The sequence below is a fragment of the Xyrauchen texanus genome, chromosome 9 (assembly GCF_025860055.1).
Source record: "Xyrauchen texanus isolate HMW12.3.18 chromosome 9, RBS_HiC_50CHRs, whole genome shotgun sequence".
Classification (NCBI taxonomy): domain Eukaryota; kingdom Metazoa; phylum Chordata; class Actinopteri; order Cypriniformes; family Catostomidae; genus Xyrauchen; species Xyrauchen texanus.
This window is the reverse complement of record NC_068284.1, coordinates 41,192,112-41,218,237: the sequence shown is the minus strand read 5'-3', so window position 1 is coordinate 41,218,237 and position 26,126 is coordinate 41,192,112. Positions and strand designations below refer to the sequence as shown.

Here is a 26,126-nt window from a genome sequence, read left to right as displayed (position 1 = left end):
GGAGAAGGCCACAGGACAGGGACTAGGTCAGGGGCCCTGAGAGAAGGCCACAGGACAGGGGCCGGGTCAGGAGACGGAGCTGAGGGAGGCTCTGGGAGCTCAGGAGGCGGAGCTGAGGGAGACTCACGAGATGGAGCTGAGGGCGGTGGTGCCGTAGGCAGCTCTAGAGGCGGAGGCCTGGAAGGCTCTGGAGGCGAAGCTGAGGGAGGCTCTGGAGGCTCAGGAGGCGGAGCTGAGGGAGGTTCTGGAAGCTCAAGAGGCGGAGCTGAGTGAGGCTCTTGAGGCTCAGGTGGCAGAGCAGAGGAAGGCTTAGGAGGCGGAGCCGAGGAAGGCTGCGCCGTAGGAGGCTCTAGAGGCGAAGCCCTGGAAGGCTCTGGAGGTGGAGCCGAGGGAGGTGGCGCCATAGGATTCTTTAGAGGCGGAGCCCTGGAAGGCTCAGGAGGCGGAGCAGAGGAATTCGGCGCCATAGGAGGCTTTAGAGTCTCTGGGAGTAGAGCCGTAGGAGGCTCAGGAGGCGGAGCCATATGAGGCTCTGGAGTCTCTGGGGGCGGAGCCGTAGGAGGCTCTGGAGGCAGAGGCCTGGAAGGTTCTGGAGGTGGAGCCGTAGGAGGCTCGGGAGGCGGAGCCGTAGGAGGCTCGGGGAGAAGAGCCGTAGGAGGCTCGGGGAGAAGAGCCGTAGGAGGCTCAGGAGGCGGAGCCCTGGAAGGCTCGAGAGGCTTGAGAGGCGGAGCCCTGGAAGGCCCGAGAGGATTGAGAGGCTTGAGGGGCGGAGCCCTAGAAGACTCGAGTGACTTGAGAGGCGGAGCCCAGGGAGGCTCGAGAGGTGGAGCCCTGGAAGGCTCGAGAGGCTTGAGAGCCAGAGCCCTGGGAGGCTCGAGTGACTTGAGAGGCGGAGCCCTGGGCGGCTCGAGGGGCTCGAAAGGCTGGAGGGGCGGAGTCCTGGAAGGCTCGAGAGGCCCGAGAGGCGTAGCTCTGGGAAGCTCAGAGGGCGGAGCTCTGGAAAGCTCGGGAGGCGGAGCTCTGGAAGCTCGAGGCGGAGCTCTGGAAGCTCGAAGCTCGGAAGGCGGAGCTCTGGGAAGCTCGGAAGGCGGAGCTCTGGAAAGCTTCGAAGGCGGAGCTCTGGAAAGCTCGGAGGGCGGAGCTCTGGAAGCTCGAGGCGAGCTCTGGAAAGCTCGGAGGCTCGAGGGGCACAGGCTCTAGGACGGGCATGACCATTGGCGCTGGCTTTTGGTCAGTCCTGGCTATTGGCGTTGGCCCGGGAACGGTCGAGGCTACAGGCGCTGGCTCAGGGACGGTCGAGGCTACAGGCGCTGGCTCAGGGACGGTCGAGGCTACAGGCGCTGGCTCTGGGACGGTCGAGGCTACAGGCGCTGGCTCTGGGACGGTCGAGGCTACAGGCGCTGGCTCTGGGACGGTCGAGGCTACAGGCGCTGGCTCTGGGACGGTCGAGGCTACAGGCGCTGGCTCTGGGACGGTCGAGGCTACAGGCGCTGGCTCTGGGACGGTCGAGGCTACAGGCGCTGGCTCTGGGACGGTCGAGGCTACAGGCGCTGGCTCAGGGACGGTCGAGGCTACAGGCGCTGGCTCACTGTCCTCTGAGGCGACAGGCTCTGGCTGGGTGACCGTGGTATGCGCTGGCTTGGGTTCGCTGACCGTGGCTGAGGAGGGCTCTGGCTGGCAGACCGGGGCAGGCGAGGGCTCTGGCTCGCTGACCGTAGCTGACGAGGGCTCTGGCTCGCAGACCAGGGCAGGCGAGGGCTTTGGCTCGCTGACCGTAGCTGACGAGGGCTCTGGCTCGCAGAACGGGGCAGGCGAGGGCTCTGGCTCGCTGACCGTAGCTGACGAGGGATCTGGCTCGCAGACCGGGGCAGGCAAGGGCTCTGGCTCGCTGACCGTAGCTGACGAGGGCTCTGGCTCGCAGAACGGGGCAGGCGAGGGCTCTGGCTCGCTGGCCGTGGCAGGCGGAGACTGGGGAGCAGAAGCCTTTCCTCTTCTCCTCCTCCGCCGGGCGGACGAAGCTGGCAACGCTGGCTCGTTGGCCGTGGCAGGCACGGAAAGCCCAGTGGCGGAAACCGGGATCGAGAGAGGTGGTTCCCCGGCAGCGAGTTCTCCCAAGACTAGATCCACATATTCCCTCCACGTGAGGTCTCTGGAGTTCGGCAATCCCCTCAGCTGGTATGTTGGTAGCCCGAGCTGGTAGATGGTTTTCAGGGATGTGTCGTCGAAGCCGGTGTGGATGGCAACAGCGGAAAAGAAGTGGGAGTACTCGCGGATGGTCAACTCCGCCTGGGTCAGTTCCAGCAGGTAAGCTGCTAGATCCATATTGGTCGTTCGTTCTTTTACGCGTGCAGACAGCAAAGGCAGACGAGGAGAGCGGGTCTAAATGCAAGCTTACTTTATTATAAACAGATAAACAAATAAACACAAAGAAAAAACCCACAATGGGGAAATAAACACAAGACAGAGGAAACGGGCAGGAAACACATACCAGGCTAACAACACTCAACGAACGACAAGGAGTGAACAAAAAGCAGGGCTTAAATACACAGTGAGTGATGACTGAATAAGACACAGGTGAGAACAATGAACAAAATGGCAGTGATGATGGCAGGTGGATTCTGGGAAGTGTAGTTCTTTAACAATGACAAGTGAACACGAAGACTAACAAAGAGACTAAGGGGCTACACAAGGGACAAAAGTGAAAACTAAGGAATGCAAAGGTGACAAAAATGGCAGACAGAGGGCAACAGTGAAACAAGACAAGGAATTCCTAACACTTAACCTACAGTATATAAGCACTTATATTTGTGAATCTTGGAATAAGTCTCAAAATGTATTTAAAATATAAAAAGCACTTACAGTGTATAATATATTTGTGCATTTTGTTACAAGCAGTTTGCTGAATCTTTGATGTAATAGTGAAATAAACCTGAGTGACAGGACCAGACAGTTGTTGGGTGTTTTCCAAACTGAATTGCTTTGCCTTTGAAGGGCACTTTATGATGGGGATGCCACTCAAAAGGTTGTTCCAAACAAAAGTAAAAAAGTTAACTTTTTGACAAAGAGCCCTTTCACCAGACTTTTAGTGAAGGCTAAATTTAAACTGCAATGTCATGCTCCCTTCAGAGTGCCCACATAAAAAGTTCTGTCTTTCGTAGTGCGTAGGGCATAGGGATGATCACTTTCGATTGAAATTCGGCCATTGTCTTAACTACATCTTCTCCCCTCCACTCTGCTGCTGACCATGCCCACATTGGCTGGCATTTTTTTAAACTGTGGTGAAAACTCAACTGTGCTGAAACTGGGTTTTTTGACCCTTTAAAGCAGGTTAAAGGCATTGGGTGGTTTGTTTACATTTGGATTTTTACATTGTGGTGTTTTACTCTACTGAAAACTTTCGAGAACACTTTCCATAAGTGCACATTTTGGAAAATGATTACTTTGGGAAACTAAATGTAGTTTTCAAACTTAAACATATTAGTGTGGACGTGGCCTTGGACCGTTTTAACATTCTGTCAATGTAAGTCTATGGGATTTTTCCAAAGTTTTGATCTTCTGCTTTACTAAAACTGTAATTCCGATCAGTTAGAAAAGTCATAGCAACTCGAGTAGGAACAGTCTTATGGTCTGTTCCAAGTTTGGTCGATATAGCTTGAAAGCTTATAAATGAATTAAAACTTTTCAAAACAACATAATTAATATCATTCATTTCAGAAATGTTAAATTGACACTATTCACTAAATTAAATAAGCTTGAAATTAGATAATTTAACCAATGACAAGCCATTTTGTGGAATAACTCAAAATTGCAACGCTATTTTCTGTCCATGTGATCATAAATGAAATGACCCATCAAACATATTCATATCTCTATCGCTTGAACCCTACTGTGGTTTTTTTCTACACTGTTCACACAAGGTCCTAAAAGTGCATGAATTTAGCTTTTAGAAATGTAAGTACTGGAATACCTAGAAAATTGCTTTGATTTTATGAAAAGTGCTTGAGATTTAAACAAAACATTTCCTCCGTGTAATGTGTGTCAATCAAAGATGAGGCACACTCCACTTTCATTGAATAATGTGTCTTAATATCCATTCTTTTCTTTATAGTCAGATTAAAAAAAAGAATATATATATATATATATATATATATATATATATATATATATATATATATACACAGTATCTCACAAAAGTGAGTACATCCCTCGCATTTTTGTAAATATTTGATTATATCTTTTCATGTGACAACACTGAAGAAATGACACTTTGCTGCAATGTAAAGTAGTGAGTGTACATCTTGTATATCAGTGAAAATTTGCTATCCCCTCAAAATAACTCAACACACAGCCATTAATGTCTAAACCGCTGGCAACAAAAGTGAGTACACCCCTAAGTGAAAATGTCCAAATTGGGCCCAAAGTGTCAATATTTTGTGTGACCACCATTATTTTCCAGCACTGCTTTAACCCTCTTGGGCATGGAGTTCACCAGAGCTTCACAGGTTGGCACTGGAGTCCGCTTCCACTCCTACATGATGACATCACAGAGCTAGTGGATGTTAGAGACCTTGTGCTCCTCCACCTTCCATTTGAGGATGCCCCACAGATGCTCAATAGGGTTTACATGCTTGGCCAGTCCATCACCTTCACCCTTAGCTTCTTTAGCAAGGCAGTGGTCGTCTTGGAGGTGTGTTTGGGGTTGTTATCATTCTGGAATACTGCCCTGAGGCCCAGTCTCCGAAGGGAGGGGAACATGCTCTGCTTCAGTATGTCACAGTACATGTTGGCATTCATGGTTCCCTCAATGAACTGTAGCTCTCCAGTGCCGGCAACACTCATGCAGCCCCAGACCATGACACTCCCACCACCATGCTTAACTGTAGGCAGGACACACTTGTCTTTGTACTCCTCACCTGATTGCCGCCACACATGCTCGATACCATCTGAACCAAATAAGTTTATCTTGGTCTCATCAGACCACAGGACATGGTTCCAGTAATCCATGTCCTTAGTCTGCTTGTCTTCAGCATACTGTTTGCGGGCGTTCTTGTGCATCACCTTTAGAAGATGCTTCCTTCTTGGACGACTGCCATGCAGACCAATTTGATGCAGTGTGCGGCGTGTGGTCTGAGCACTGACAGGCTGACCCCCCACCCCTTCAATCTCTGCAGCAATGCTGGTAGCTCTCATACGTCTACTTCCCAAAGACAACCTCTGGATATGACCCTAAGCACGTGCACTCAACTTCTTTGGTCGACCATGGCAAGGCCTGTTCTGAGTGGAACCCGTCCTGTTAAACTGCTGTATTGAAAATGTGACATTTTCACAGTACGATAACAGTCACAAAAATTACCATGGTATTACGGTATTGAGGTGCATTGATAATATTAAAAGCAGTTAAATATTTGGTTATGAAATAGGCTATTTCTGATAAACACAGATAAATATTTCATTTATAACCCATTCTTGAACTTTGGATTCTTCAACTTTAATCCTTTAACTTTTGATTTTGACATCAGGACACTCTCTTAATCCAACAAGGTAAAAAGAAAAAAGAAAGAAAAAAAAAAATCACAAATACTAATAAGGTCCGTGTACTTTTGCGTTCATTCGTTATTCTATTTTTGGAAGTGAAATGAAAAACAAAAAACAAGTGGTATTTGATTTTCCTAAAATCTGTAGTCACTAATTGAATGAACATTTGATTTTTTTAATATAATTTAGGATTTAAAAAAATAAATATTAACCCCTTTCTTGTGTCTATGTATCAAATGAATATTAATTTGGATTCATATAAAAAGGAAAATGCAAAAATGAGAGAACCTCATTCAAATCAATTTCTAAGGATGGGCCACCTGGTGATGCTGTTGACCTGGAAGAACTATATGACCTGGCGGGATTAATCATTTTGAATAATCTGACGAGGTGATTGACTAGCATGGCTTCCCTTGAGGCATACGCTGATATAATTAGTGATATGTTGAGAAGGCATGCGACTCATGCTGACATTTCACAGCACTACAGATGCTGGACGGATGCTCTGTGATGAGTGTGCGAAGATTTTGTGATGGTCACAAACTCAAGCGGGGAAAATCTGATGCGCAGTTGGAAGTAGATGTGTCGACTGCAGTTGCCGAGGTAAGCAATTGTCACAGGAAAAACCAAGTTGTCTTTTATGTTGACAGGCTTCTTAACTTAGTTCATCTTCTGTAGACTGGACCGACCTTCGGCAGAAAATTGATGACTGGCTACCTGGCAACTAAAGGAGTTTTTGCTGCGGAGAATTCGTTGCTGTTGGACGAATTCTACGTGGAATTGAAAGACCCTACCATGAAGCGAGATGCAGGGTAGCCTAATTTAGGCTATACCCAACTCTCTAATTTTAGAAACAATGAAGCATCAAACTGAGGCTAACAAACTTTATCAAGTTGGGTAACACTTTATTTTATGACCCGCAAACAACTGCGTAAGTAAACCGAAATTACGGTGTACGTTTCTGTAATTATAGCGTACTTCCGTGTAGGTATAGGGGAACAATATGTTAAGTTTGGGGTAATAAAGGGGTAACAAGCAGATAGTATACAACCTGCAAATAACTTCATAAGTAAACTGAAATTACGATTATGCGTTTCTGTAAATATAGTGTACGAAGTTATTTACAGGTTGTATATCTGCTTGTTACCCCTTTATTACCCAAAACTTAACATATTGTTCCCTTATACCTACACGGAAGTAGGCTACGCTATAATTATACAGAAACGTACACCGTAATTTCGGTTTACTTACGCAGTTGTTTGCGGTCGTAAAATAAAGTGTTACCCAACTTGATATAGTTTGTTAGCCTCAGTTTGATGCTTCATTGTTTCTAAAATTATTTCAGAAAATATTCAAATTAGAGAGTTGGGTATAGCCTAAATTAGGCTACCCTGCATCTCGCTTCATGGTAGGGTCTTTCAATTCCACGTAGAATTTGTCCAACACGATTCTCCGCAGCAAAAACTCCTTTAGTCGCCAGGTAGCCAGTCATCAATTTTCTGCCGAAGGTCGGTCCAGTCTACAGAAGATGAACTAAGTTAAGAAGCCTGTCAACATAAAAGACAACTTGGTTTTTCCTGTGACAATTGCTTACCTCGGCAACTGCAGCTCGACACATCTACTTCCAACTGCGCATCAGATTTTCCCGCTTGAGTTTGTGACCATCACAAAATCTTCGCACACTCATCACAGAGCATCCACGTCCCACGCCAATATCTGTAAGGTGCTGTGAAATGTCAGCATGAGTCGCATGCCTTCTCAACATATCACTAATTATATCAGCGTATGCCTCAAGGGAAGCCATGCTAGTCAATCACCTCGTCAGATTATTCAAAATGATTAATCCCGCCAGGTCATATAGTTCTTCCAGGTCAACAGCATCACCAGGTGGCCCATCCTTAGAAATTGATTTGAATGAGGTTCTCTCATTTTTGCATTTTCCCTTTTTATATGAATCCAAATTAATATTCATTTGATACATAGACACAAGAAAGGGGTTAATATTTATTTTTTTAAATCTTAAATTATATTAAAAAAATCAAATGTTCATTCAATTAGTGACTACAGATTTTAGGAAAATCAAATACCACTTGTTTTTTGTTTTTCATTTCACTTCCAAAAATAGAATAACAAATGAACGCAAAAGTACACGGACCTTATAACAATAATTTTTATTTTTTTGCAATATTTACAGTAGTCAGATGATTATAACTAAAAATATTTTGTTATTTTTATTTTATGATTTATGAAATTGAATTGTAATAATTTGAAATGATAATTGCCCTGATTAACACTTCATATATGCATTTGCATGCGTTCAGTAATTTGTGATTTAGTTTAATTTTACAATACCTACTGAAAATATATTATTCATGTGCAGTTTATTTATTGGCATTTTGTCCAATACTGTCTATTTTCTGCCACAGTTTCACTGTCAATTTCTTGCATGCATGTCAATTTCCTGAATACCAAAAGCCATGCACTTTGTAAACCCTATTTAGACCTATGCTTTAAAAATAAAACATATTTTTAGTAGTATCAAACACATTGGCCTACTGTTGCGCTTTTTTTAATTTAGCCTACATAGTAATTACAAATCACGTAAAACTACACTGAATCTGGTAGGGGTTTTTTTAAACAGAGGCTATCATTTATTTTCCTGTATACTGTATTTCCACTTATATTCATTTCCACAAATTCCGTGGGATGGTGCTCACGGAGATGGTGCTTAAGGACTGAAGTGTTTCCTGCCTCAGCCAATATACTTTTGTGACAAACTTTACAGACTGGGTAACCATACACATTGATGGTGCTTTGTGGGTCTTTTACATAGCAAAGTAATCCCAGAGAGCATACTGCAACCTCTGTGTTGGCGGAAATAAAGGTTCAGGCTCGGACATGTCTGTATGATGCGCTCATTCTGCGCTCATGCTGCGCTCCACTCGGGCTGGACTTCTAATGTGCTCGTGATGCGCTGGCTTTTGACACCTACATGTTAAATTTTAAATTGAGTGACTATCAAATACAACATGAGGAAGGCGCAATTTAAATATACATTTTATCTCTTAAGTTTATATGATGCTGTGTAAATGTTGCAGATTCTGTCTTAATTTAAAGTGATTTAGATTTTAGAAAAGTTCTGAAAAAACTTGTCTTAACATTCAAGCAATAACGTCAATGAGCAGATTTCAACAGTATGATAACTGTCTATTTTAAAACCAAGGTATATTGTGAAACCTTGAAACCGTTACATCCCTAAAATACATACAGTTTCATGATATAATATTAATTAATATATTTGAATTTCTGTATTTTTACAAAATAAATTTTTATTATAATCATGATGAAATACAAATGTTATATATATATATTAAACACACTTTCACATACTTTTTTCTGGACATGTTTTGTTCAGTTCTGTTGCTTGCTCCTCACCTGATCAGCTTGAATGTAGCCAACAAAAAGCTTATTTGTTTGTGATCTTTTCTTATAGAGAAAGGTATATGAGAAACTCTTATTTAAACTTTGAGCATTTATATTGTGTATTAAAGAACTTTATTTTGATGAGAATTTATAATAAGCATTTTTTCAGAAAATCCAAAAATGTCTAATATTTTGTCATTTAAGTCTTATTATATAGAATCAAGATTATATCGAATCGTGAACCTCATATCGTATATAGAACTGAATCGTGAGATAAACATATCGTCCCATCCCAACCTGCTTCTGTTTGAAATGTTAATTGTTGCATAATGCATGATTTCACATTCAGTACTATTATAAAAAAAAAATAAAAAATAAACAATTGTAGGCAGAATACAGTGTATACAGCGTAGTAAGAAATAAGCAGTAAGCTACAGTTTTATTTCACAGCCAGAGGGATAAAGACAACAGATAAAGACAAAAAGCTGAAGTTCCTATGAGACACATTGATAACAGCTTAGACACTTTTATTAAACCCAAGACCAATTACTCTAATCAAACTCTAATCACCCTATCTGGTTCGAAATCGACCAATGAGAAAAGAGAAAACCAAAGAGAAAGAGGAAGGTGGGGTGGTTTGGTACCAGACGGGCACAAACACAAATAAACTAATGAACAATGAAGGATACTTATTACACCAGGTTGTCTGGGCTGGTAAAATCAACTCTGAGGCATTTATGGAAACTTTATAAGAATGCACACATGCGTGTCTTTGTGTGTCTATGTTCAGACTGCAATATACTACCCCATCAAAAGCCTTTATGGGAACCTGCAGATCAAAGCCGCATTAATTAGTGGTGACTTGCTGTGTGCGAAATCATTAATCCGCTAACGTTGTGGCTTTTAAAAACAGTGGCTACATCCGCCAGACAGTCGCACACACTTTTTAATGAGTTTATACCAGACACTGCACCTAACAATCTTTAATCTTGATTGAAGATTGATGACTTTATCACCTCTCCCAGATCACTATACATTTCAGAGCACATCCCAGGGGATGGAAAAATCTTTATTATATCAATTGCCAGAAGGAAAAGTCTTTAATATCTCAACTGATTCTACTTAAAACTACTAGAAATTAGATTAAATGGAGAGCAAATGGACACTTTAGGTGAAACATCTGAGAACAAATTCATACTTGTATGAAACTCAACTGAGATCTCCATGTCTCCTGAGCAATGAAAGAGCAACTTCTGAGCAATACATGATTCCTGGAGTTGAGTCTGAAAGAGTTATTTAAAGGGGACTGTCCAACAATGTCCATCTCTAGGTTGATAAGAAGACCTTGCCTGAGGATGCCAATGAACTCAACAAACCACCACCTGTGCTCCTAAGAGTAGCCAAACCAAAATCAAGAGCCATAATCTGATAATTGATCGAGGCAGATGGCTGTCAATCAATCTTATCGTCTCTCAACACATTTGGTCCAGAGGGAGCCAATGTGTCACTGGCCTTGAGCGAGGGTGAAATCAGCCAATCGCATACCTTGACAGTAGCATATGATTGTATGCATGAAAAGAGTGTGGCTAAATGCAGGAATGAAAGAGAATCTGTATGTGTGTGTGATGGTATTCTGAATCAGCTCAGATACTACAAACCAGTAACTAACATAGACATTGAGGAGGACCTATGTGGAATTCATAATGGATTTACTGACACAGCCTGTTACTAAGATGAGATGATATTTTAACAGAATGGATTCTTGCAAATGGTGTGTTATTTATGTGTTTTTTTATATGTTTTTTTTTATAAAATCAGTTCTCAGTACCCAACCCTGCTAGTTGCTACAATATTCAGTGCATCTGGAAAATATTCACAGCGCTTCACTTTTTCCACATTTTGTTATGTTACAGCCTTATTCCAAAATGTATTAAATTCATAATTTTCCTCAAGATTCTACAAACAATACCCCATAATGAGAACTTGAAAGAAGTTTGTTTAAAATCATTGCAAATTTATTCAAAATAAAAAACGAAAAAAATCACATGTACATAAGTATTCACTGCCTTTGCCATGACACTCAAAATTTAGCTCAGGTGCATCCTGTTTCCACTGATCATCCTTGAGATGTTTCTACAACTTGATTAGAGTCTGTAAATTCAGTTGATTGGACATAATTTGGAAAGTCACACTCCTCTCTATATAAGGTCCCACAGTTAACAGTGCATGTCAGAGCACAAACCAAGCCATGAAATCCAAGGAATTGTCTGTAGACCTCCGAGACAGGATTGTATCGAGGCACAGATCTGGAGAAGGGTACAGAAACATTTCTGCAGCATTGAAGGTCCCAATGAGCACAGTGGCCTCCATCATCCGTAAATGGAAGAAGTTTGGAACTACCAGGACTCTTCCTAGAGCTGGCCGCCCGGCCAAACTGAGCGATCAGGGGAGAAGGGCCTTAGTCAGGGAGGTGACCAAGAACCCAATCGTCACACTGACAGAGCTCCAGCATTTCTCTGTGGAGAGAGGAGAACCTTCCAGAAGAACAACCATCACTGCAGCACTCCACCAGTCAGGCCTGTTTGGTAGAGTGGCCAGACAGAAGCCACTCCTCAGTAAAAGGCACATGACAGCCCACCTGGAGTTTGATAAAAGGCCCCTGAAGGACCCTCAGACCATGAGAAACAAAATATTGAACTATATGGCCTGAATGGCAAGTGTCATGTCTGGAGGAAACCAGGCACCACTCATCACCTGGACATATATCATCCCTTCAGTGAAGCATGGAGGTGGCAGCATCATGCTGTGGGATGTTTTTCAGTGACAGGAACTGGGAGACTAGTCCGGATCGAGGGAAAGATGAATGTAGCAATGTACAGAGACATCCTTGATGAAAACCTGCTCCAGAGCGCTTTGGACCTCAGACTGGGGTGAAGGTTCATCTTCCAACAGGACAACAACCCTAAGCACACAGTCAAGATAACAGAGGAGTGGCTATGGGACAACTCTGTGAATGTCCCTGAGAGGCCCAGCCAGAGCCCAGACTTGAACCCGATTGAACATCTCTGGAGAGATCTGAAAATGGCTGTTCACCGATGCTCCCCATCCAACCTGATGGAGCTTAAGAGGTCCTGCAAAGAAGAATGGGAGAAACTGCCCAAAAATAGGTGTGCCTTGTACTCAAAAAGACTTGAGGCTGTAATTGGTTCCAAAGGTGATTCAACAAAGTATTGAACAAAGGCTGTGAATACTTATGTGTATGTGATTTTTTTTTTTTTTTATAAATTTGCAAATATTTCAAACAAACTTCTTTCACGTTGTCATTATGGGGTATTGTTTGTAGAGTTTTGAGGAAAATAATTAATTTAATTCCTTTTAGAATAAGGCTGTAACATAACAAAATGTGGAAAAAGTGAAGCGCTCTGAATACTTTCCGGCTGCACTGTAGCTTCAGTGTTACCACTGGCCGATCAACAATGAAGAGCAACATATTCAACTTTACCCAAACCCCTTTCTCACCTCACTCTCTTTCAGACACACATCCATTTATTAGTCCAAATTACTGCAGAACTGTCCTGAGACAAACATATGTTGAGTTTTGTATGATGGTGCCCAACATCCCTGCCAGTCTTCTTAACTAGATTAACCAGCAAGGCCACTTGGGTCAACCAGCTTCAGCAGCAAAGTTTTGCTGGTGAACAGCAGGTCTATGCTCCACTATCTAGACTGGAATCAAAGCAGCACTTTCCAAAATAAAATATATTTAATTCATGACAAAGCTTGTCTATCAGCAGAGGTGCTGAAAACCATGTGGGATCCAACCAATTTGCAGCAAAAGAGCTTGTTAAAAAAACTACCTAAAACAAGATTAGATTAAAAATATAACAATAATTACACATATTTAGAAAGCTCAAAATCAATCCCATTTTAAACCTGAACTCTTACCTCGACAGATGTTCCCATTGTCCGGCTCAAAACCAGCCTTGCAGGTGCAGCTCCCAATCGGAACCATCCAGTCCCCATCACCATTACAGTACAACTTTATCGGTACATCCACTTCCTCCGAGTTCGGGATGCACATTCCTCGAGCGATCACAAGTGAGGTGCTCTCTGCTCCCGTCATAGTTTCGGGAAATACTGCAAAGTTCTGCACCACGCTGGGGCATTTCTTATAAAACACACGCACGGACAGCAGAGACATGCATGCGCCATAGTCCTGAAATGCCAAATAAAAGCCATTTTTGGACAGTGGACCAAAACTCCGCACTTCTGTGTTCACTTTCATCAACCTGCCACCAAAGTCCACCTGTGAGAAGCTCTCATCTGCTGCGATGGTGTCGACTTTCAGATACGGAGCTTCCATCCAGAAAGCTGTACCCTTGGTGGCGATCACAGAGTCTGTCTCGTAGTAGTAGAGGTTAAAGGTTTCCTTGCAGGATCCAGGAACCCGAGGGATGCTACTGCAGTCTCGGACGGTGAACCGCATCTCCACATAGATGCGTTGAGCTCCACGCCGAGCGATGAATGTGGTAAGCAGCCAGTTGTTCTGGTTGGATTCAAAGACGTTGCATACCTGGTATGTTCGGATGGTGTTGAGGTTCTCGTCATAACCGCTGACTTCCTCCCACTAAAGAAATCATAAGAAAACAACAGAAGATTTTGAGCAACTTGAAGAACAACACCACAACGAAAAATGTTAGTGCCACTACATTTTTTAAATAAATACTGTTTTCAAGTATCTACCATTGTTAAGATAAACAGGCAGTCCCACCCTAACTCTAACTCCACTAGTTGTACCAATTGCTATGTTGGGCCATTCAAACAGGGCAATCTTTTGATAGTGCCCCAGAGCCACAGGGTTTGCACTTTTTTGGGAAATCAACCTATGAATGGCTTACTTATAGTTGCATCGGCACATTAAGCTAGGGTAGGAGATTGTAATTGTAATACATTGTATATTTTATATATAAATGTGCCTCTTAGCACACATAGAATCATTTTCATTTCCAGGTCAATGGTGTCAAATAATTCATTAAAAACTACAGCGAGTGTTTGTAGAAGTGGAATAAAGTTAGAAAAATATCTGGTCCGTTTGATGCTATCAATGCTGAACCATGGACAGAACTCAAACAGGTTTCTGCCTTTCATAAAAAATGTATACAAATGAAGTTCCCAGAAATCTCTCTAACTGTGTATTACCCCTCTACAAGCTTTTTTACACTACCGGTACATCATTTGAAACTTCATTTTTGTTTCCCCTTACCAAGATGATCAGATTTTTTATGGCTCTTTTATAATCTCTCTTCCAGAGTTTTACATCACAAAATCTGTCTCTATAATCACCTGAGATGGATGTGGAAGCTGCTGCCATCTGTGTCTGTTCTGGTCAAATACTGCCAACCACTTACTGTTACAATATTGCCATATTATAAAATGTGATGCGTAACAAATTTCAGATTATGCACCATCGAATTACATTTAGGATGAAGTGGAGCAGTATATGGTTGTCATTCTTCAACCCATTAAAATAGCACCATTTGCAGATTGTGAAACGTGGCAAAGACATAAGAGAAAAAGAGAGAGATGGCAGGGCAGTCATTGAGCTCAAACTGCAGATTTGAGTTCCACTAATAGGGAAAAACAATATACTCTTAAAAACAGAAAAGTTTTACAGTCTGATGCCATAAAAGATCTTCATAAGTTCATATAATGCCATATAAGAACCTTTAACCCTATGATGTCATAGCAAAACATTTTCAAAATTCCAATGATGGTAATGTAATTATGATTTAGAGATATACCTCAAAAGCCTGTTGTTTCATGTATTATGCATGCATTTATAACACAATTTTTTCAATTTAAATAATGAATTAAATATTAAGCACACATGCCTTCAATTTAATAAATATCAGCAATGAGGTTATTGTTACTGGTTCTTTATCAGGTTAACATATAGCCAGCAGCCCTATCACCCTGTAGCTCAATACTGGTTGCCCACTGAAGCTAAGCAGGGTTGAGCCTGGCCAGTAACTGAATGGGAAACTTTTAAGTTCCAGCAGAAACTATTTAAAATGAATAGTTAACACTTTACAATAAGGTTTCCTTTATTAACATGAACGAACAATGAACAATAGTTATTAATCTTTGTTAATGTTAATTTCAACATATAATTATACATTTTTAAAATTAAAAGTTGTGTTTTTTTAACATTAGTTAATGCACTATGAACTAACAATGAGCAATAATATTTTTATTAACTTACATAAACAAAGATGAATAAATGCTGTAAAAATATATATTGTTAATCATCTAGTGCATTAAATAATGTTAACGAATGGAAACTTATTGTAAAGTGTTACCGATTCATATGATGCCATAAAACCTTTAATGTTCCTTTGATGTCACATAACCCTTCAAGTTCTTATGATGTAATTACAAAGCCTTTTCAAATTCTTATGATGACATTATAGTACCCTTTTAAGTTCCTTTGATGTCATAGGAGATCATTAAGTTCCTACGAGGCCATAGGCCTCTTAGGAAGGATAACCTCTAAAGTTAATGTGGTGCCAAAGGAGAAAGTCTTCAAGTTCCTTTAGAGCAGGGGTGTCAAACTCAGTTCCTGGAGGGCCGAAGCCATCCAGAGTTTAGTTCCAGCCCTGCTCAAATGCCTCCTTGTAATCTTCAAGCACTCCAGAAGACCTTAATTAGCTGCTTCAGGTGTGTTTAATTGGGGTTGGAGATAAATTTTGCTGGACTGTGGCCCTCCAGGAACCGAGTTTGACACCCCTGCTTTAGAGGAAACTTTTTAAGTTTCATGGTTCTTGGAAAATCGTCTAGCACTTGTGTTTCAAAGAACCCAGGAGTACTTCACTCTTCCCAGTAAACAGATGACAACTAAAACCAATATGCTTATATAAAGAAGGTATAATTTAACATCAACTTACTTAATCTCCAAAGACCATATATGCATTTCAAGAACCCTCGACAGCGAAAACTGATTCTTGAGAAGAAGGTTCTTGGCACCAAATAAACCATTGCAAAAAATGTATTGTAAGAGAGCAGGTGCATAAAAAGTGAGAAATTGAGCACAGCTTCCCTAACACACACATATGAATGCACAATCTGTCGAAGTTAAAAGTCTGCTAGAGTGGTCTATGCTGTTCGCCTCATCCAATCTCATTCCCAGTGGTCGACAGCTGTGAGGTAAGAGAAGGGTCAAGTTGCCCCGAACGTGACTGTTTGCAGCTTGAAATGCTGGAATACACATGGGTAATCTTTTAGCCCTTTTACAGAGCAGCCTGACTGAATAAACCATCCTACGATATTTCAGAATTCCCTCAAGGAGGCACAGACGAGGGAAAGAGAAACAAATATGATTTTTTTGTGAGTGGACTCTTAAGGGCTGTGAATCTACACTCATACTGTCTGAGGGTATGTGTGTGTGTTCGTACCTGTGTGGGTGTTGTTTGTCATTTGTAAGTGTGTGGGTACCTCCGAAGGGCTATTCACAACCCTTGCCGGATAGCACTAAGATCCATACCTGCCGTAAGAGGGCAAGCTCAAAAGAGGGCATTTAAAAATGTGTGTAGGGGAGATGGGGGCTAATTGTCACACTTTTTCCTCCAGAGAATATTTCTCATGGTAGGCTTACTCCTGCATATACACATACCCTAAAGTCTTTGCCACCAAAAAGCCATTGAACATTTTCACTGTTCTTGAACAGGAAAAAGAAACAGATTACTGAATACACATTAACCCCAATAGCTGGGCAGGTTGTCACACTCTGGGGTATGTTGTCAGAATGGTTACCTGACTTTAAATAGCCTAATATAGGGTTGTCAACAAACTTTAAAGAGTAAAAGTAAAGATAAAAACTCGCCCTGACCTGACATTGATGAAAAATACCTTTTTCCTGAGAATGCTTTTGATAAATATTTTGGTCTTCATTACATAGTTAAAACTTGCCTGAATGTATGCCAGTCTGGTTTTACTTTGTTCACATATTTACCCAACAGCTAATACAATGATACTGACATTTTAGTTTGGAGGATAGAATTAAAAAAGAATTGTATTATTTAAAATGGTTTTGAACTAGGAGTTTGAAGCCAACTGTGACGAGGAGGGTGGGGTCGGGCCGTGAATGCAAACAGCCGGCCCCCAATCAGACTAATCGGCCGAGGAGAGGTATAAGGCTGAGCCGGATGCGGCAGTTCGGGAGAGAGCGAGCACCATGCAGCTGCCGTTTGTGCATTTGTGTTTGTGTATTTTTGTTTAAATTAAATATTACTTTGACTGTCTGTCCGGTTCCCGCCTCCTCCTTGCCCATTTACCCTATTACCTTGGTGCTGAAACCCGGGAAGGAGGAGGGATGCGCTGTCGTGGAGTCCTCATCACTGCCGTCCACCCAAAGCAGCAGCCGCGGCCTTCCGCTGGATGATGGAGGACTCGCTGCTGACCGCCCTGGGAGGAGCGGCTGTCATCTGGAGGAGTGATCGAGGACCAGGCAACGGTGTGTCTGGGAACTAGTGAGCATTTTTTTCTCTTTCTCTCTCACTGTCTCTTAGTCATGCCTTTTCCCTCCCCCTGTCTCCCTCCCAGGTCTCGAAAGGCGGGGAAAGCATGCCTGCTGACAGGGGTGTACGTCATGCTGGGGGTTCCCTTGCCTGAAGTAAAGGAGGGAAGAGTGTGACGAGAAGGAAGGCGGGGCTGGACCGTGAATGCGCACGGCTGGCCCCCAATCGGCTAATCAGCCGAGGAGAAAGATAAATGAGATAACATTTGTGCTTCTGTCTTTTTGTTTAAATTAAATAGTACTTTGACTGTTCAGCCGGTTCCCGCCTCTTGCTTGCCCATTTACCCTGTTACATCAAAAGACATTTGCATTATTGAACTTTTGACTCAAATCCTTATATAGTAGTTCCTGAAATTTAGCCCTTGTGACAACTTCCCCATGGACAACTAGCCCCAGTTTTTGCCCTATACCTTTGCTGTTTGTGTTTGTGTGTAGATCAAAGTGTAAATTTAATAAGAACAGTGATGGATCAGCGTCCATGTGGCAGGTGAAATCTAGGAGGAAAAATGTATGTGTGATGTGTCAGGACAAACTGTATAATCTCAATTTCCAGGTTGAAAAACCTAGACATGGCAAAACAAACAAAAAATTTTTTTAAGCATTCAGAAAACTCATCTTTAAGTAAACAGAGGAAAAAATAAATAGCAAACATAAAAAGCCAAATGTAACTGAAGAAATGCTCTATCCAAGCTAAGCCACTGCAGTATAGAGTTAAATCTTGCACAATAATATTTGTTAAATAAGATGTGAACAGGCGCCCACAGGATGTAGGCACAGAATGTAACTATAATAACGATTCAATAAATAATTTTCATATTTCACATCCAATCAAAGTCTGCTTAATAAAACAAGGTTCCCACTCTTTTTGTTCAATGAATTTCCATGACCTTTCCAGTTGTTTTGATATCTGGCACCAAGACATTAGCAGCATTAGCAGACCTTCAAGTCCTGTAAGTTGCGAGGTGGAGCCGCCACGGATTTGACTAGTTGGTCAAGCACATCACAGCTCAATCGGATTGATATCTGGGGAATCGGGAGGCCAGAGCAACACCTTGAATTCTTCATTATGTTCCTCAAACCTTTGCCGAACAATTTGTGCAGTGTAGCAGGGCGCATTATCCTGCTGAAAGAGGCCACTGCCATCAGGGAATATCATTGCCGTGAAGGGGTGTACCTGGTGTGCTACGAAGTTTAGGTAGATGGCTCGTGTCAAATTGACATCCATATGAATGGCCAGACCAAGAGTTTCCCAGCAGAACATTGCCCAGAGCATCACACTCACTCCACCAGCTTGTCGTCACAGTGCGTCCAGATGCCATCACTTCCCCAGGTAAATGGCGCACATGTAGATAGCCGTCCATGTGATGTAAATAAAACGGGACTCATCGGACAATGCAACCTTCTTCCACTGCTCCAAGGTCCAGTTTGATGCTCATCATCATGGGCACTCTGTCCAATCTGTGGCTATGGAGCCCCATAAGCAGCAGGGTGTGATGCACTGTGTTGTGACACATTCCTCCCGTAACCATTATTAAAAGTTTCTATGACTTGTGCCACAGTAGACCTTCTGTCGGTTTGAACCAGATGGGATAGCCTTCATTGCCCTCGTGCATCAATGAGCCTTGTGCGCCCAACTCCCTGTCTCCGGTTTGTGGTTTGCCCCTCCTGTCGGTTGGTACTCACCACTGCTGGCCTGGAGCACTCCACAAGCCTTGGTGTTTCAGAGATGATCTGACCCAGTCTTCTGGCCCAAAACAATCTGGCACTTGTCAAAGTAGCTCACGTCTTTACTCCTGCCCATTTCTATACGTTAACGAGGACTGATTGTTCACTTACCATCTAATCTACCCAGACCTTGACATGTGGCCTTGTTAGGAGATTCTCAACATTTTTCGCCTATGAGTGGTCTTAATTTTTTGGTTCATCGGTTTAGATTCAGACCGATTCTCTAGTTTTAGACTTAAAGACCAAATCATTGAAAAGGATTGATTCAAAAGAATAATTTGCTCACAATCTGAACATCACTTACTTGCGAGCAAGTTGTACTCTACACAACAGCAATATCTAGCTGAGTAATAAGTTAGGGAAAAGCAAAACTAGAAAAATTATAATTTAATAGAAACTTTCCCAGGCCTGGAAAATGTCATTTTAAAATGTATTGATCTTACCAGGTTTTCCATGAGTGCAATTATATTCTAATTATTAATTGTTTCACTGTGAAATATCATATTACAAAAGTTAAATGCATTGCTAATGCCATGTTGTCTTTAAACACAGCGCCAAACTGAATCACTCTGTAATAGAGCCTTTATAATAATGTCGGAAACATGCAATAAATGCATCAATAGGCATAGGGTGTTTATCATTGCCATCTGAATGATGGTAGAGCTCGAAGGCATTTCTGCAGAAGAGAGGAAAGGGGGATGGGGTGTGAAGATGAGAGAAGAGAGAGATGGGATTGGTGTGGAGGGGTTGGGTGTGTAACAGCTGGCATGATAAATGAGTTTACAGAGATACTGGGCACAAATGAAAGCCCCTTTTTTTCTCTTGACTGCAAAAGAAATCCCCTTGCCCCCACACCTCTGTAATGATGATTTATCTGCATTAGATGGACCTGTCCAATCCGGCACCATGCTGCTATTAATACAGTGGGGCACAGGCCCAGTTCCCCCCTCCCATGTTTGGTCTAGGGACGCTTGTCTCTCTGTCTGCCAAAATGACAACAATCACTCAACCCGATTCACGCCACAGGCTACGGGAGACAGTGCAGAGCACCAGCTCATATATCACATCATGAACTGTGTTACACCATCAGAGATTTGCACAAAATATCATAAAAAAGCATGCACAGAACCGTGCTCTTACATCAACACAATCAGGCTTACATAATGGCTTATACAAAAACAATATTTTTTTCAGAGTTTTGGAATGCCCAGTTCCCACTACTTACTAGGTCCTTGTGGTGGCGCGGTTGCTTATCTCAACTGAGGACAAATCTCAGTTGCCTCAGCTTCTGAGATCGTCAATCCGTGAATCTTATCACGTGGCTTGCAGTGCATGACACGGCGGAGACTCACAGCATGTGGAGGCTCATGCTACTCTCCGCGATCCATGCACAAATTACCATGCACCCCATTGAGAGTGAGAACCACTTAATTGCGACCACAAGGAGGTTACCCCATGTGACTCTACCCTCCCTAGCAACCGGCCCAATTTGTTTGCTTAGGAGATCTGACTGGAGTCACTCAGCACACCCTGGCTCCGAACTCGTGACTCCAGGGGTCGGCGTCAATACTCACTGAACTACTCAGGCCTCCATAAAACTCCAATATTAACAAATTCTCTCCACAAAATTTCACACTCTTCAAAATAAAAGTTCCATTTAGCCTTTTGATACATCTATCACAAACATCTTTTTATTATCTTGACCCTTAGAAAACCATCAATGTATTGTAGTGCTATAAAGGAACAATTTTCATTTAATAATAATAAAAGTTATATTATTTGAGTCACCCTCATGTCGTTCCAAAATATAGGTTTAGCAGAGTGCTCCAAATAGTTTTTTTTTTCTCCATACAAAGGCCATGGGGACACATTGGTGCTGTCGAGCTCCAAAAATGACTAGAAAATGGCACAACAAAGATCCCATTAAGATTATCGGAATGTTGGATGTCAAACCTGTCACGTGGCCTCTTGAAGCGCCAAATACGTGAACCACATATGAGATCTGAGGCCTACAGTAGAGGGGAAGATTTACAGTGAATGATGATTTATGTTATCCATAATTATTAGTCTTTATGTTATGATTATGTTAGTCCTCACAAAGTTATCAGAAGTATAATATATTGTAATATATTATAATGTAATATATTTTAGATTACACCTTTTAGATAATCTAACCTGACTACTTGTGTATTACTTATTGAATATTTTGAATGCAATTAAAAAAATCGAGTGCAATCTAATTGCAAAAACTTGTTTTTTGTAATCTGATTATGTAATCCAGATTAAATGTATTCCATTACTACCCAACACCGGTAAACATATGGCTTTAAAACACAAGTCACACATATGGACTACTTATATGGTGCTTTTTTGTTATTTTTAAAGCTAAACAGCCTTTGTTCACATACATTTGAATTTTATAGACAAAAGAAACTGAAACAATCTGCTAAACCACTATTCTAATATTGTGCTTCACGGAAGAGAGAAAGCCATACAAGTTTTTAACAATATGATGTTGAGTTAATCATGACGGAATTTTCATTTTTGCATGAAATATATCTTTACAGGATTAGCCAAAAATGACAATTCCCTCATGATTCACTCACATTTAAGACATCCCAGATGTGTATGTCTTTACTTCTATAGCAGAACCGAAATTAAGATTTTTATAAGCACATTTGAGCTCTGTTTTCCATACAATGAAAGCAAATGGGGGCCATGATGCTGCTGGCTGTTTGACGGTCCAAAAGGCAAATTTAGGCACGACAAAAGCTATCCAACTCCAGTCAATCAATGAATGTTGTATAAGAAAACAATCGATAAAACGTTTTTAACTTTAAAATTTTACTTTCGGTTGCTGTTTGAAATAACCTCACTCTCGTGTGACATACGTTCCTCTGTTGTATACAAATCGTGCACTGCCGACTTTTAACCTGAACGCGCCATTCTGCTTACGTCACGCGACAGCTTCATGATGGGTCCACTGGTAGCAGGAACAGTTTTTTAAAAGTTAATAAAGTGTTTATTGGGGCCTGGGTAGCTTAGTGAGTAAAGACGCTGACTACCACCCCTGGAGTCATGAGTTCGAACCCAGGGCGTGCTGAGTGACTCCAGCCAGGTCTCCTAAGCAACCAAATTGGCCCGGTTGCTAGGGAGGGTAAGGTCAAATGGGATAACCCCATCAGATAATGTCTCTGCGGTAACGTGCTCAACAACCCAAGTGATAAGATGTACGGATTGACGGTCTCAGACGCGGCGGCAACTGAGATACGTCCTCCACCACCTGGATTGAGGCGAGTCACTACACCACCACGAGGACTTAGAGCGCACTGGGAATTGGGCTTTCTAAATTGGGGAGAAAAAATACATAAATAAAGTTTTAATTATCAATACATTTTTTACACACCTATTAATTTGCCGCAGAAGGTAAAATTCTTTTGAAGCGCTCTGGCTTATAACAATCAAGCTCATAAATTCAGAGGCTGCCTTCATTGGCATGAATCTCAGCTAGATCTGGCTGGTTCTTCTGCTTGGATTTAGAAGCCTGATCAGAAACAGGAGGGGCTACGCATATATCAGAGAGAAAGATGTAGGAAGACATTCTCCGGTTTTTGCAATTTAATTTGGAGAGCTGCATTATTTAGTGTAGCTCTTGTCACACTGCTAAGAAAATTTCCCCTCAGGGATCGATAAAGTATATCTAGCCTAACTGTTATGGGTGAGAACTGGACCTGTTGCCAACATAGCACATTAATCTCCAGACAAAGTTAGAGAAGACAGAACATTAAGCACATTTGAGTGCATAGTTAAGAACTCTAAAAGATGAAAGGCCAAACGCACCAAATATATGCACTAAAGTGACATATGTATACACCTTTGGAGGCTTTTTTCAAACTTCAAAACCACAGGCTGCTTGTAACTTCAAATAGTTACAGTTAAGGTACCTTTTTCAAAAAGTAGTTAGTTACACGGCAAGTCGAGGGTTTGGAAAAGCACAATGGTGAGTAAATGAGGACATCATTTGTATTTGTTGGCGAACTATTTATTTATGTTACAGTGGGTAAACAACATAATTGAGCCTTACTACCGTGGGCAGTACAGCAGCGTGAAAACTTTTTTAATTGTTAATATTATTATTTGTATTTTCTACATTTTGAAGTGTAGAAGGCGATCTAACAATGACAAAGGCAGCACTAAAGTTATAGCTTAGTTAGCTCATGAATTGGTATACAGAAAAAAATGCTTTAATGTCAGCCTTTCTCAATAAATTAAAACTGTTGCTTCAAAGATATTAGCTATTTAATTATCTTACTGAAAATCAAAGTGAAAATACATTGTGAATATTCATAATTTCATATGTTAGCCATGATGTAAAAACAACAACAATGCATAACTAAAACAAAATTGCCTTTAAATGTATTAATTTGATTTGGCTTTACATGTGAAGTCAAATATGTCAAACAAAAATGTTCAAAATACTCAAAACGCTAATGCAAATAGTAGCCAAAATGTACAAAAATTTTTTTTACAGTGTAATATTGTAGTAACCATGTGTTATGGTGGAAACTACATAGTTCTGATGTACTACCCATGGTGTTATTACAGTATCATGTTGTTAATTGTAGTTAATAGTAACCCTGTTTAATTATGTGGTTACTATGTTTTTACTAGAAAAATACCGTACACGTAGTGCAAAGAAAAGGCTTTTTGTTGCCTTTTACACTTAGTGAAAATAGCATCTATCGCTATTTGCACTTAGGGAAAATAGCCTCTGCCTAAAATAAGTCAGTAATTGAATGAACAACAAACTAACAGAATGAATACTGACTTTGTTTGTTTACATTTACATTTATGCATTTGGCAGACACTTTTATCCAAAGCGACTTACAGTGCACTTATTACAGGGACAATCCCCCCTGAGCAACCTGCAGTTAAGTGCCTTGCTCAAGGGCCCAACAGTGGCATCTTGGTGGTGCTGGGGCTTGAACCCCCAACCTTCTGGTCAGTAACCCTGAGCCTCAACCACTGAGCCACCACTGCCCTGTTTGTTATTACACCTGTAAAAAAAGAAAAAAAAAAAACTCACAATAACCTGGTTCCATAAGAGTCACACTTAAACTAATATTTTGTTGAAGCACCTTTTGAATTTATTACATCACTCAGTTTTTTTGGATAGGAGTCTATTAGCATGGCACATCTTGACGTGGCAATATTTGCCCACTCTTCTTTGCAAAAGCGCTCCAAATCTGTCAGATTGCAAGGACATCTCCTGTGCACAGCCCTCTTCAGATCACCCAACAGAATTCGAATTGGATTCAGGTCTGGGCTCTGGCCGGGCCATTCCAAAACGTTAATCTTCTTCTGATGAAGCCATAACATGTGAGTCCCTACTGCACCATTTCCAGCTCAAACAAAAGATTTTAGCACCTCCTTCCTCGTTGAGTTAAGGTGTGAATCGCTAAAGTTCTGGATGTCCAAAACATACGTCCGTTAAAAAAGATTTCTAGAAAGAATTCTCAATTTAAAGTGTTAAATGGGTTCTAAAGTACTAAACAATGCACTAAACCGATTGGACACGGATCTGTCCTGACATCCTCTATAGATCACCATGGAATTTTAATATTGCTAAAATAATTGTAACCACAAAATTAAACATGGTTACTCTATTAACAACATATTTCTGTACACCATTGTTAAAAATCATGGTTACTAAAATATTACTAGTAAAACTACCTTTATATTCATTTTTATTTATTATAAATAGCATTAAAGAAACAGAATGGGAAAAATAAAACTCCAAATGCAGAACTGAATCCTGTCAGACACCGGCACACCGACGTTACGCTCCACACCATTGGATCAACACTCTCAACACACTTTGTTGTTTATTTCTATGTTGCCAATAGACTATTGGGGTTACACCTGAAAGCAAACAGTCAGTCTGAAAAATGATCACTATGAAAAATAGTCACTATGAGGACTAAGATTGCATTGGGAATTGGGCATTCCAAATTAGGGAGAAAAAGGGGAGGACAAAAAAATAAACACTTTCAATTAGGGGGACAGCTTCAGTATTTATCACAAAGTTAAAACTAAATACAACTACCGTACAACTTAACTACACCCTAATAACTGAATTTAACAGTTAAAAAGTTCAGTGTTTAGAAAAATATGTATTTCAGTACAAAAACAAAGACTTATGCTGTAAATGTGAACAACTCTTCTGGAAGTGCTTTTCTGAATCAGTTCGTTCAAATGAAACATGCAAATTAACTGATTATGAATCAGACGTTCCAATATACATTTTAGAAAAGGGTGTTGGATTATTGCCTCAGTTTGCACAGCTGTAAAGCTGTGTAAGCAAAAAACTGTGACATGGAAAATCATGTAGCAATATTTTGTCATGTTGCTACTGCTGCTGCTTCATTTTGGCATATCTAATTCAAACTTGTAATTCTCACATGAACATCATGCCTCAATGTGCTGCTACCTGCAAGGCCACGGCTCCAACTTCCCTTTCACTTTAAGAAAGGCCACGCAAGGTTTAAAAAAGAAAAGGAAGAAAAACAAAAACAAAGGCATCACCCATGAGTGCAACATAATTTGTAACTGTAGTAATAATAGAAATCAGCAGGATACATACATCTATTTCCTAACAAGGCTTTAAATAGCCCTGTGTGTGAAATTAAAGGGATAGTTCACCCAAAATGTAAAATCCTCTCATCATTTACTCACCCTCATGCCATCCTAGATATGTATTACTTTCTTTCTTCTGCTGAACACAGACAAAGTTATTTAGAAGAATATCTCAGCTCTGTAGGTCCATACAATGGTGATACAAGTGAATTGTGACCAGAACTTTGAAGCTCCA

General features: G+C 41.3%; 1 protein-coding gene across 1 annotated transcript in view; it reads right to left on the bottom strand.

Annotated features, from left to right (window-relative positions):
- The window catches only part of LOC127648586 (ephrin type-B receptor 1-B), a 348,045-nt gene that overhangs the window by 191,454 nt on the left and 130,465 nt on the right, over positions 1 to 26,126 (bottom strand). The window contains exon 3 of the mRNA XM_052133235.1: positions 12,904 to 13,585. Within this exon, the coding sequence (XP_051989195.1) occupies positions 12,904 to 13,585 (682 nt within the window). The remainder of the gene's footprint in view (positions 1 to 12,903; positions 13,586 to 26,126) is intronic.